This window comes from Convolutriloba macropyga, chromosome 2 (genome assembly GCF_964194025.1).
Source record: "Convolutriloba macropyga chromosome 2, txConMacr16.3, whole genome shotgun sequence".
NCBI classification, from domain to species: domain Eukaryota; kingdom Metazoa; phylum Xenacoelomorpha; order Acoela; family Convolutidae; genus Convolutriloba; species Convolutriloba macropyga.
Genome location: NC_134469.1, coordinates 52,130,663 through 52,143,563, shown reverse-complemented (window position 1 = coordinate 52,143,563; position 12,901 = coordinate 52,130,663). Strand labels below are relative to the sequence as shown.

The window sequence follows — 12,901 nt, the reverse complement described above, 5'->3', positions numbered from 1 at the left end:
ACTGATAAATTTGAATTGTTGAAACGATGCAAAAAAAGTTTTTGTGATGGTGTCCCGTACATTATTGTCATCATATGGACAATCATGGAAGCTGTCGAAACCAATAGTTCAGTGTTGAATGTTGGTAGCTATTTAATCATGACACTGTCAAAAACTGCATGCAAACTTCCTGACAACCGCAAATATTTTTAATGATGGCATTGTTTAAAACTAAAAAATCAATCAGATGACTTGAAATCTATTTAGACATCATCATCTAAACTTGACGTGAGTGCCACCGAGAAGGAGAGTGGCCTGGATCCGTCTTCGGCTCAGTCTGTCGGAAACAACAGTTCATTACTCAACAAATCATTCTCATCATCTTCACAGACAATCAACTTGGAACCCTCCTTCGAATCCAGCGGTGATAGGAAACACGGTGGCTCCTTTTTTGGAAGCCTCAAGTGGCGAAGTATGCGCAGTTTGAGTGGAAGCCAGACATCTCTGGCTTCTAAGGATTCTCTTAAAGACCAGTTGCGCAAGAACAGCAAGAGGTTCGGATCTCAGTTCAGTCGAAAGTTGAGTGGTCGGAGTGGAAAGGGGGATGAGCATTCCAAGGATGACACACTTAGCGTGGGTAGTGGGGGTCAGGCTGCAGGAAGCAATAGTTATAGTAACAGCAAACAGGTCAAGTCTACTTCGTCATCTTCGGATCAGCAAGTGGTGGCATTGGATGCTGATGGAGCTCAGAAACAAGTCAAGGTAATATTGAACAATGATATGATTTTATAACAACCACCAGCTTTTATAAGGCCAACTAAATTACAAAATTACTGGGGCCGTGGTGCAAAGCTCAACACGCTAAACCGCGGTTTTGTGGATAGTTAGTTCGAATCCTCTTAGCCTAATTATTTGTGGTGATTCCTGTTGGCGGTACGGTGGCGAGTTGTTTGGTTGTAAAATGTCAATTCCCTCGTGCCCCACTGAGGCATGCCCATGACCATTACATTATCAATTATGTATCTTTGGTGGGTGGAATTATGCTAAACAACCTTTATTCTGATAACTTTATCTACCGGGTATAATTTTGGGTGTATTTTGGCACATTGGTTATTTCAGTATTGGGTATTTTGCGCTGACACCGATAGATACAACACACAGTTTATACGTTCCTTATATCTGATATTTCTGCTTGCTTCTTCTGGTTTTGAAATCGATAGGAAAAACTACTCTCTATATAAATTAATGTTCGGCTGAAAACCACATCAACTCAGAACAAAATTTGCCCAAGCTCGGTAATGGAATGAAGCATTGTTTAGTTTCATATGATAGTTGTCTTGTATGTAATTTCTCGATTAATTTCTCGATTAAAAGTGTTCCGATGTTGTTCAGGGTGCTCCAAAGAGTGGCAGAGTGAATGCAAAGAAGCTGATCTTGGGATGTGTCCAGTTCACTTGCAAGTACAACAAAGACAAGAAAAGTAAGTTTTCTCAGTTATATCACCTGAAAAAATATACCTGGGAAAATACATGCCTTTTTAACAGATAATGCAAAAACCAAACTCTTTTGAATAACGATCCTAAACTTTTGACCTCCTCAAAGTTCGGTATTGACTGCTTGGTGTAAATTGATTTTTCTTAACAATTGTACTTCAAGAGTGAAATAGATAGCCATTTTAGCGGATATAGGCGCTCATGTCCTAAATTAATAGTTTAAAAATGCCCATTCAACCACTGTCAAATCATATACCAAAAATGAGGGTTTGCCTCGATCATTCATGTTGCAGTCTAAGGCGAATTAAACAACTAGGTTACTAAAGACCGATCAATTATAGGAAACAATTAGGCTGATCGAATCAAACTCTTAACAACTGTTTAAATTTGACGCCGATTACGCGCATTCATCGATTTTGCGGTACCTGGTAAAGTCTCCTAACACACTATTTTATTTTGTTGCAGTGTTAGAAGTTGGTCGATTATCGTGCGCTTCTCTCAACTCATCTGGTAATAAGCTGTGCTCAGCCTACGTGAAGTTAACCCTAACACAGTCCAATGGAAAAGTGTCCAAGATGAAGACTAAGCCCGCCAAGCCATCAGCTGATCCAGAGTACGATGAACTGCTCCAGGTAAGACATTTATCACATTTGTTAATAATTTCAGCGCATTTCCTACAATTTCAGCTTGATAAGGTTTCAGCTTGATAAGAATTTTTGGACAATTCTAACAAATTTTGAAAATTCCGCAGGCGGGGTTGGTAGATATATCTTCAAATCATCTGGCGTCATTCATTTTACATAACACATAATTTAAGAAATGACCAAAAACACGTGGTTTCATTGATTAATTTGCACGAGATTGAAAACTTCGTGTCAATCGATGAGTTCTTGTTTCCATTGAAAAATTTTATTTGCAGTTACACAATTTTTTTTCAGTTGGCTGTTGAGGAGAAAGAGGTGAAGAAGAGCAGTTTGTTGATATCTGTGTGTAACAAGGTCTCTTCCACTCTTGGCAAGGACGCTCTTCTGGGTGAAGTGGAGGTCAGTCTGGCCAAAATGAAGGACCTTCAGAGCCAGTCTCTCCAACAGTTCCCTCTCACTATCTATGTTAGTAACGCTTATTTATACCCCATCATTAATGTAAACGCTAGGCCAGCAGAACTTTATGTACTCCAGAACCTACCCATTCTTAATGTAAACGCTAGGCCAGCAGAACCTTATATACTCCAGAACGTATAAAGATTACCTAGGAAGGTAACCCGGCAAGAAAACCTTTTTGCATTGTGAATTACTCAGATGCGATTTACGTTTTGAAATTAAATTATCACACCGTTGATGATAAACCACTTAGGAATGTGCTTTTCAATGACTCGGACATCTTGCCATCAAGCTGAGCGGAATTGTCATCAAAGATCATCGTCCTCGAATTAGGTCAAATAGAGGAGGTTTAACTTAAACCGTCACAAAATCAGAACTTTTTGCGAAATCAGAAAAATTTGGTACTCCTCTAAAATTAATTAAGAATTCCTGGGCATTCTATACTGCAATTTGAGAAATTGGTTGCGTAAATTCGCAGAATTTCGGAGAAATCTACAAATTCACCATTTTAAAATTTTGCAAAGCTCTTCAATTGCTCAAGTCACGAGAGTGCTACAAATTTTTGAAATAAATTCACTCCCCTACCCCCCCCCCCCCCCCCACACACACACACACACGAATTTGGAGGATTACTGGGCTAACTGCCGGATAATAAAAGACTCAGCTAAAACAAAGAGTTAGCGTATTGATGGAAATTTACTTCGGAAGTGAAGTAGCAAATATTTCATTCACCCACAGTGCATGCTTTTAATTTTTCTCTCCATTTAAGTGTAATTGATTAATGGAAGTGTTTTCTTGAACTATTTCAAGTGTTTAACTCATCTATTTATGTTCAGGCTGCAAATGAGTCGAAAGATATTGGGTCTATGAAGCTTACGGTGAAGTTTGAGCCAAGAAAGGGACTGAGTATTAGAGTGTCCGCCACTGGACTCAACAAAAAAGCCTCCACTGAACCCAACACATTCTGCAAGCTGTGAGTATAATTAACAAGTACTTAATCAAAGTACTAAATTTATAACCACAAAAAGCCAATCATTCAGAATTTAGCCGCTATCTTAATTTTCACAGCAGTTTTTTTTTACATTTTTTTTTGGTTAAGAGGTTTGGTTATGATTTTTTAAAAAATTTTAAGCTGGTTCTGGTAGTGGTTTGAAGGTTTCTGGAAATTCATATGAATTTTATGCTAATTCGTAGGTTTTTCATGTATCTTGCTGATTTTCGGGCTAATTTTTGCGTGACGATTGTTTTGTTCTACTGGCTCAAATGGTTATTGAAAAGACCCCTTTTACTTGAACAAATTTTAGATCACAATTGTTGGCAGTTTTGTGGATATGAATAATTTTTTTGTTGAGAAATATGACAAAAAAATGGCGAAAATTGGAACTATTTTTCTTAATTTTTTGTGGTTTTTCGTTTTTTTTTCTGTTTTTAGATAAGTTTCTGAGCTCATTATGACTACTTGCCTATTGTCTTGCGAACATCTGGATACCCTATTGGATGAAAGTAATTTTTCTTTGAATTTATATGCATTTTAATATTATAAAATTTATTAACTTTTTTCAGTTTTTTAGTGCAAGTTGCATTTAAAAGCTTTTTTTCATAATTTAGCCTCAGGTATTTTTAAATAATTCACATAAGTGTTTATAGTATGTACTAATTGTTTTGATGGAGTAATTTTGGCATAGATAGTTATTTTGGGATCTCAATTTATAACAAAATTTGATCAGATTTTTTATCAAATTTTAACAGCTTTGATTTTCTTGTTTTATTTTTGTTTTATGGTTTTGTTTCAAGATAATTATAAAATAGTGGACGCACGCTTTGTCTCATGAATAGTTGGATGGAGTTGGAATGGATTTCCACTTCGAGTCGTTTTCGGAATTCTTCCGGCTATGTTTTTTCAAGATCATCTGCAATGTTCAGGCTGAATTCATATGAATTCTTCCGGCTATTTTTACACATTTTCATTACTTTTGAAGTCTACGTGCAGTAGTGATTTTGATCACGCCGAAACAGGAAATGGAGCAAAAAAGCGAGAGACCTTATGGCGTGAAATTTTTCGCTCTAATTTTGAAGTAGAGTGAAAAAACAGTGTTTGAACGAAAATCGCTTTCTCGGTAGTGGTTTTTGTTCACATGCGGCAATTTCGCTTTGATTTTTACTGTTTTTTTTCGACTTTTGAATCTTTTTTTTCTAAATGGTTTTCCCATTCCATTCATTGTTCATTCTAGGACTAATTTTTTGTTGCAACCAAATCTCTATTTCTCGCTAGTAGTTTTTTTATCCACATGCTGCATTTTGACATTGATTTTCTGGTTTTATTTTTAATTTTTTATCTGACATTTTAGAAATGGCTCGCGCAATTCACACATAGTCCTTTCTAGGTCTAGTTTTTCTGTTTAAACAATGAAAATTCTTTGAATTGTACGTCAGGAGTTGTCCTGCTATGATTTTTTGTTTCCTCGTCTTAGGCTCTTTTTCGTTTTAAATTTCTTCACAAAGCAAACCTGAAAAAGTCAAATTTTCTGATTGACTTCTTCCTCTCACTAACGGCATTTGCGCGCATGACGTCATTTCTCACTCTCTTTAGCAGAAGTCTTTAGGTTATTTGCGTGAGTAGATTTTGATCATACGTGACTTACCTCACTCAATAAAATGACTTTTGCACTTTAAAAGCTAAATTTAGTTTGAATTTGACTAAGGTCAAAGGAACTCATATGTGCAGTAAAGATCCCTAATAAAAGGCTTTTGCGGAATGAATGTAACCAAGCTTTATTAATTTATCGCTGAATGTTTTTCACCTAGTTTTTTTGAACTACGTCGATTTTTTTTCAGCTTAGATCTGTTTCTATCTCTATTATGCGGCACGCAGGTCTGTTCATTCGCAGCTGTTCTTGCAATCTACCGGCTATGTTCATAGAATTAAATTTTCTCCCCTTTTCAGAATATTAACACGAATATTAGCCTTGAACCAGAACCACCAGCCTCTAGCCTATTGGAATTGACTTTTAACGCTAAAATAATAGATTCCTCAAATGTTTTCGGAATGTTAAGAACTCGTATGTAAGATCACAGCTAATCCATTGCATGTAATATGTCTATACGAGTGATACGATCAGAAAATTTTCTGCGTACAAGTATCAACTAATTTTTGCGTTTTGTAACATGTTATTGTGTTTGATGTTTGTAGCCATCTGTTGCCAATGTCAAAGGCTTTCAAGTCAGAGGAGATTGTGAAGAAGAGTGCGAACCCAGTGTACCTGCAGACCTTCTTCATCCCTCTCAACAGTGTGTCACTCCTCGACTTCTGCCTAGAGATTGGGGTCTTCTCTGTCTCTGGAGGCTCAACCGCTGGAACCACCAGTCTGAAGACGTTTCTGGGCGGAGTGAGACTATCGGACGGAACTGGTGAGAGCGGATTTTTATCTACTGTTGCCAGTTTCCGAAGTATTTTTAATGTCTGTCCTTTAATTTCCGCATGAAATCATATAAAAATCTTTTTACTCTTAGAAACCCCGGTGGGGGGTAAACGACTGTCATGTTTCGGATATCCCAAATCAGTCTCATTGAATTTTTCCTTCCTTGTTCCTAATTGTGAAGCTGATCAATGAGCTGAGCCGCTCTAGGATCTCATTGGAAAAATCGTTTTAAACATTCAATGTTGAATAATAAATAAACGTTCTCGGGAACTTTTTAGTGGATGAGACTAAAATCTGTAACTCTGGACGTAATAACAAAGTAAAATCTGTATTTATGGAAGCTAATAAACTATGGAAAATTGCTGCCTGCTTTTTTGGTGATGTTTGTTAAGTTGTCAAGTAGTGACTTTTAGCGACGTGCCGGGGATCCTTAGTGGAATGGATGCAATCTACAAGTGATGAGATCGATTTATGGAACAGAGTCCAATCTAGTCTGGGCGAGTGGGTTCAGGGCCACCTCAGACTGAGGGCAAACTTCACGCCCTTCAAGTAACCAGATCTATCGTCAACGCAATCAACGGACGAAATATTTAAATTAAATTATGACCCGTGTGTGTGCTGCTCTCATAAATAACTCTGGATAGGAAGGATATGAGTATTAATGTTCAGTATTATCTACAACTGGGTTTTTTTTAGCTTACTTCATTCGTAAATGCTACTTACGCTCATCATTTGGTGTTTGACCTATTTCAAGTTAAATTATGTTGAAGTTTGCGAACTTCGAAGCCACAACTACATTACAGTGAATTTCGTCAAGTGGTGCATTCTTGTGAATTGCAGCTGAGTGTTAATTGTTCTTTTGTTCACACCCACCCCTACCTCCTCCTCCCACCCTGTCTTATTCCTACCCCCATCCCATCCCCTCCCCTCCGCTCTGGGTTTCTGAATTACTCCATGCTGTGAAGCTTGATTGTATTTATTTACACAGCTGATTAGAATCCTCAATTGACTTTTGCTCACCTGCTGTTGTTCTGTTCTGTTCTGTTCTGTTGTACGTATACTGCTTAATCAATATTGAGCATGTTACTTCAAATCAATCAAATCATCAAATGCTTTCTTTCTTCTCTCTATTTTCTGTCTTTTCTCTCTTCTATTCTTGTTCTGCTTAATTAATGTCAGTCACATCAGCCAATTCACCCAACTATTCGCTCAATACTGTATTTTATGTGAAATGAATACTTATTTTTCTGTGTCTGAATTTCAATCAAAATTACATATACAGAATGTTCAATTTTCCGATAATTCATGTCAAATAATGCTTGGTTTACACTATTTTTGAAAAATTTCCATAATTTTGTACTAATTGTGTGTTTTGAATTGAACTTAATTATGAGGAACATTTTAAAATTCAAATCATTGAACGCTCACCTGTGTGAGAAGTTAGCTGCCTTTTATGACATGTGAAAACTCTCTGTGATTAGATTCACACAATGCGACGCACCATAAGAGGATAGAGCAGACCCCGTTAATTTGACTATTTCGAGCATCTTTTAAAAGAGTTTTCAATTAAGATCTTAATTTTTTCCCCAGATTATCCCTATGCACTCGTGAGTTGTATAGTAAGGAGGGGGTAAAAGGATGTACCTATGTATTAAAATTGGTACAGCCCCTTTTTGCATCCTCTCAACCGCACAAATTGTTATCCCTTTTTAAATCAATTTCACGTTCAGTTAGCCAATTATAAAATTTTCTAAATCAGCAATTAAACGCTATCAACGGTTCTCTAACACTTGTTACGACTATTTACTAAGATAAAGGACAGTTACTCCAAAAATTAAGAAACCTGAAGATAATCATAGCAAAGTTGCAAAATTGATTAAATTTTGATGCTGCAGTTTACTACCCTATTGATCAAAAGAAAGTATTTCGAAAATTTTAGGTCATATTTCCACTGAAAACTGGTTAGAAACAGCATGATCAATCTAGAAATGATCAGAAATCTTTCCACAGTCAGGAGCGTCTGCTCAGAACTACAGGTACAACCGAAAAACAGCCAGTCCCCAAAAAACGAGATAATTCACCCTTGAGGCGACCGATTTTTGACGAGCATTTATCTTGTACTTGATTAAAACCGAAGACCACACTAAAACAATAAGTTTTAGTAATTGCTGTGGAGGTGAAAATTTATCCTTATTTAGCAGTGATATTCTTATCTGAAGAACCCAAAAACCATTTATACAAAATGGCGTCTATTTTTTGGAAATAAGACCTTATGCCAATAATCAGCTCTACTTAAACAGTTAAAAGTGTTAGTCAGTCTCTGTTTGGCTCAAAATGGTCTGACGCCCACGTGCGTGACTCAAGCTGACTCGAGCTGATTCAGTTCGGCCTGGCACGCCAATGCGCGACTTAGGTCGATCTGGAACCCCCAATGCGCGAATGATGTCTTTCTGATCAGAGAAAATTGCGGCCTAGATGGGCTGATCAGAGCTGGATGAGGTCTCGCACCTCTTCCTGGTTTCAAGTTTTTTTGTGCGAATTGAATGTTATGTGGTTGTTTTGTAAGATACGAAGCTGGTTGTGTGCAACTCTTTCGACCAGGAATCTAAGGTCCTGGGTTTTAGTGGATCGAATTACTTCTATACAGTTGAGTACATAAACATCATCGTATTCTGCAAACTCAAAAGCAACTATTTCAAAAAGAAATGCTCAAACAAACAGCTACATTTGTATGGGTTGAATTATTTATCTGAAAACCATTATAAAGCCCATCAATACGTAATAGGAACAGATCCTCAAACTGAAACGAGCACCATTAACACATTCCACTACTTTTCGATTTCCACTATTGGTCTACAAAACAGGACAAAACTTTGGTGTCAGCGCTAAAGAAGCTTTAGGACATCCAATCGATCTGAATTCAACTTTGACCATAAGCAATAGCCAAAAAATGATGGTAGCAACAACAAATTACATTCTTGAGACCGAGTTCTATGTTTTTCAGCGACAAAAACTTAGCCATTTCAAGCTTAAGTTTCTCGAAACTGAAGCTGCATCAAAAAATTCAAGCCAGTAGTTAAATTAATGTGGAACCGGAAAATTTGGTCAGCCGAAAAATAAGTTAAGGATAAAATAGCCAAACCAACAGGCAACAAAAGCATTGCATCTCAAAAATTCTTTCCGGATCACAAAAGAGAAACAGTAAACTGAACGATAAAAAGCGGATCTCCCATTAGACAGCAACCAACAAATCCTATACAAGTAGGTTAACCCGCCTAACTAAATTCATTAATCAAAACCTAAGATCAAGTAACAGTGTCTAGTGGGCAAAACACACAATCGGGGTCGTCAAAAGCTTCGGTAGAACCTTTGGGTAAATTAATCTCTTGCAGTTCAAACAGAAATCTGATTTTGTTTTGGCTAAATGGCCTTAGTACTTAAAATAATTTCGTGCACAAAAAGCGGCCGCACATTTTTCAGTGCAAAATATTTAAACACAATCTTTAAAACAAATTGTTTTGCGTTACTAAAACCTGTTTAAAAAAGAAGACAAAGACAAAAAAGTAGAAAAGTGAAAAAAAATTACATTGCAACTGTCACAGGAACAACAACTTAAGTCGACAATTGCAATATTGAAAAGCTTATTAAGACTCGGGGATTACAACAAAGCCTTGTCACAAGAATCAATAATGAAGCAGAAGCGAAAAGTGGAGAAATCGCGAACAATAACAAAAGCTAGCGTTAGTCGATTGGATCAACCTGCAATGCTTTTTGTACGAAAGCACAGTCAACCAGTTAACTTGTCATACCATCTTGAAAATGAAAATGAAATTGTGAAGTCCAAAGAAGTCGATGAAAAGCTGACAGTAAACATTGATATAAATAACGCAATTCATGAAACATGTCGAACTTTCTTCTGCGAGGAGAAAGTTTGACATGTTTAGCAGACTAACTACTTTCGTCTCATTCTTCTTGCATTGTACGTCACTTTCAATCAAAATCAACATGCTACAACTAAATTTGACAGTAATCTTGGCAAAGTGGAGTGGACATTGTTGTATGGGCTAATCAAAGCGGCATCTAAGTCCTCAGGAAAAACAGAATGTAGCAAAATTGTGGGTTCCAGTAGCAGCAACAGCCAGAACTTTTTGTCTTTATGGAGATCTTACTTAACAGATCTTAATTAAGAGATTGGATAACGAAAAGATATTCATACAAACGCATCTTCAATCAACTTTTTCATATCTTTCTTTGCTAATGGACAAAACCAAGTACTTTCGAAGTTTGATTGATGCACCGGGCAATTATTAACTTTTCCTACAATATTCAAGAGAAATCGTTAATGAAGACGTCATTTTGAGGCTATCCAATGAATCAAAATAAGACAATAAAAGAAGCAAGATGAGAATAGAGACTTCATGCAAAGGCTGTAAGTCTCAAGAAAATGATAAGATTAAACTTTTTAGGAAAGACGGCTTCAAGCCTTGGTAGCATTATATGGAAACAGTGAGATAACAACATCATAAAGAAATACAACTTGCGCCATTTTCGAACTCTGCTTGCAAATTAAGATCAGCAATGTGAGTGCTATAAAGTAACGCAAGAACAGTTACAAGTGGAAAAAATAAAGACTTAACAAAGATTAATTATATATATATATATATATATATATATATATATATATGTCAGTAAAAAATTATCACTTGTAAATTAGTGATAGACCGAGCCACTTTTACTAAAGTGCAAATGGTCTGCTTCAACAATTTGCGTCGGCATCAGAAGATTTATGGACCAATTGCAGGAATTGTGGTAGAAAACAACCTTTAGTTTTGCATTCCGAGGATTTTTGCAGCAAATCAACAAATAAAGTGACTTTTTCGGGCAAGTAGATAACAAAACAAAGCCAGATTTGACAACACCATATGCAGAAGGAGAGTCAAAAAGCAAAACTTGGAGAGATCGCGAATAATAGCAAAAGCCAGCGTTAGTCGATTTGATCAATTTTCAACGCTTTTCGTACGAAAGCAAAGCTAACCATTTATCTTGGCGTACCAACTTGAAAACGAAAAAAAATGTGAAGTCCAAAGAAGTCAATGACGAAATGACAATAAACATTGATATAATAACACAATTAATGAAACATGTCGAACTTTCTTCTGCGAGGAGAAAGTTCGACATGTTTAGCAGACCAACTATTTGCGCCTCATTCTGCTTGCATTGTACGTCACTTTTAATCAAAATCGACATGCTAAAACTAAATTTGACAGTAATCTCGGCAAACTGGAGTGGACATCGTTCTATGGGTAAATCAAAGCGGCATCTTAAGCCCTCAGTAAAAACAGAATGTAGCATAATTGTGTATTCCAGTAGCTGCAACAGCCACATCTTTTCCGTCTTCATGGAAATCTTAGTGAACAGATCTCAATCAACAGATGGGATAACAAAAAGATATTTATACAAATACATCGTCAATCAACTGCTTCATATTGTTCTTTGCTAATGGAAAAGAAAACAAGTTCTTTCGAATTTTGATTGATGCACTGGGCAAATAATTTGTCCTACAGAACTCAGGAGGAATAGTTAATAGTCACGTCATTTTCAGGCTGTCTAATCAATCAAAAAAAGACAATAACCGAAGCAAGAAAAAAATGAAGTTTTTGACTCATAGGCAAGAAGTCTTAAAAAATGATGAGATAAGACTTTTTGGAAGGAGGGCTTCGCCTTGGAGTCAACCTATGGAAACAATGAGAAAACAACAGCGCAAGAAAAAACAATTTGCGCCATTTTCGTACTCTGCTTGCAATTTGAGATGTCAGTTCTATAAAGTAACGCAAAAACAATTACCAGTGGAAAATTTAAAGACTTAACAATGATATACATGTTTGTGAATAATTATCAGTGGTAAATCAGTGATAGACCGAGCCACTTTTACTAAAGTGCAAATGCTCTACTTCAACAGTTTGCGTCGGGGTCAGGAAATTTATGGACCAATTGCACGCAGTGTGGTAGAAAAAGGGATTCAAAGAATGAGAATAGAAACAGAGCGGCTGTGAAGAAAACAACGGACGAAGTGTTTCTCGAAACATCATTTTCTCTTTGTCAGTTTTCGTTGAAAAGCAATTCACTTGAAGTTTTTGGTGCTTTCCGCATCGTAGTACAGCTTGAGCATAAAAGCAGCTAAATGATGTCTTATATTGAGGACGAAACAACCTAACTACGGACTCGCAGCAACAGCTGTGCAAGACAACAAGTCATCATGTCAAAGAACAAATCATGATCCATCAACCTAAGTGCATCTCTTCTGACAGAATTGAGACACAATTTGCAGTCGCCTTACATTAAAACCAGCCGGTGGGAGTTAGCAGAAAACTTCAATTTGGCAGATCCAGAGTGCAACGGTCTAAGCATTTACTTATTGACTGGAGCTGCCGAATACGAAGATCTCAGGATCTGACTCGGACGACTCGGAGCTAACTCAACAGCGATGCAAGACAACAAGTCATCAAGTCAAAGAACAAATCATGATCCATCAACCTAAGCGCATCTCTTCTGACAGAATTGAGAGACAATTTGCAGTCGCCTTACATTAAAACCAGCCGGTGGGAGTTAGCAGAAAACTTCAATTTGGCATATCCAGAGTGCAACGGTCTAAGCATTCACTTATTGACTGGAGCTGCCGAATACGAAGATCGCAGGATCTGACTCGGACGACTCGGAGCTAACTCAACAGCGGTGCAAGAAAACAAGTCATCAAGTCAAAGAACAAATCATGATCCATCAACCTAAGTGCATCTCTTCTGACAGAATTGAGAGACAATTTGCAGTCGCCTTACATTAAAACCAGCCGGTGGGAGTTAGCAGAAAACTTCAATTTGGCAGATCCAGAGTGCAACGGTCTAAGCATTCACTT

The 12,901-nt window shown here is 37.1% G+C and overlaps 1 protein-coding gene across 10 annotated transcripts in view; it reads left to right on the top strand.

The window, feature by feature from the left end:
- LOC142358757 (uncharacterized) overlaps nucleotides 1–7,384 on the top strand; it is a 150,719-nt gene extending 143,335 nt beyond the window's left edge. For all 10 annotated transcript variants that reach the window (XM_075410328.1, XM_075410324.1, XM_075410321.1 and 7 more), the window contains 7 exons: nucleotides 247–741; nucleotides 1,372–1,459; nucleotides 1,938–2,104; nucleotides 2,411–2,581; nucleotides 3,409–3,545; nucleotides 5,763–5,980; nucleotides 6,405–7,384. In XM_075410328.1, coding sequence (XP_075266443.1) covers nucleotides 247–741; nucleotides 1,372–1,459; nucleotides 1,938–2,104; nucleotides 2,411–2,581; nucleotides 3,409–3,545; nucleotides 5,763–5,980; nucleotides 6,405–6,544 — 1,416 coding nt within the window. In that variant the 3' untranslated portion in view covers nucleotides 6,545–7,384. The remainder of the gene's footprint in view (nucleotides 1–246; nucleotides 742–1,371; nucleotides 1,460–1,937; nucleotides 2,105–2,410; nucleotides 2,582–3,408; nucleotides 3,546–5,762; nucleotides 5,981–6,404) is intronic.
- The last annotated feature ends 5,517 nt before the right edge of the window (nucleotides 7,385–12,901 follow it).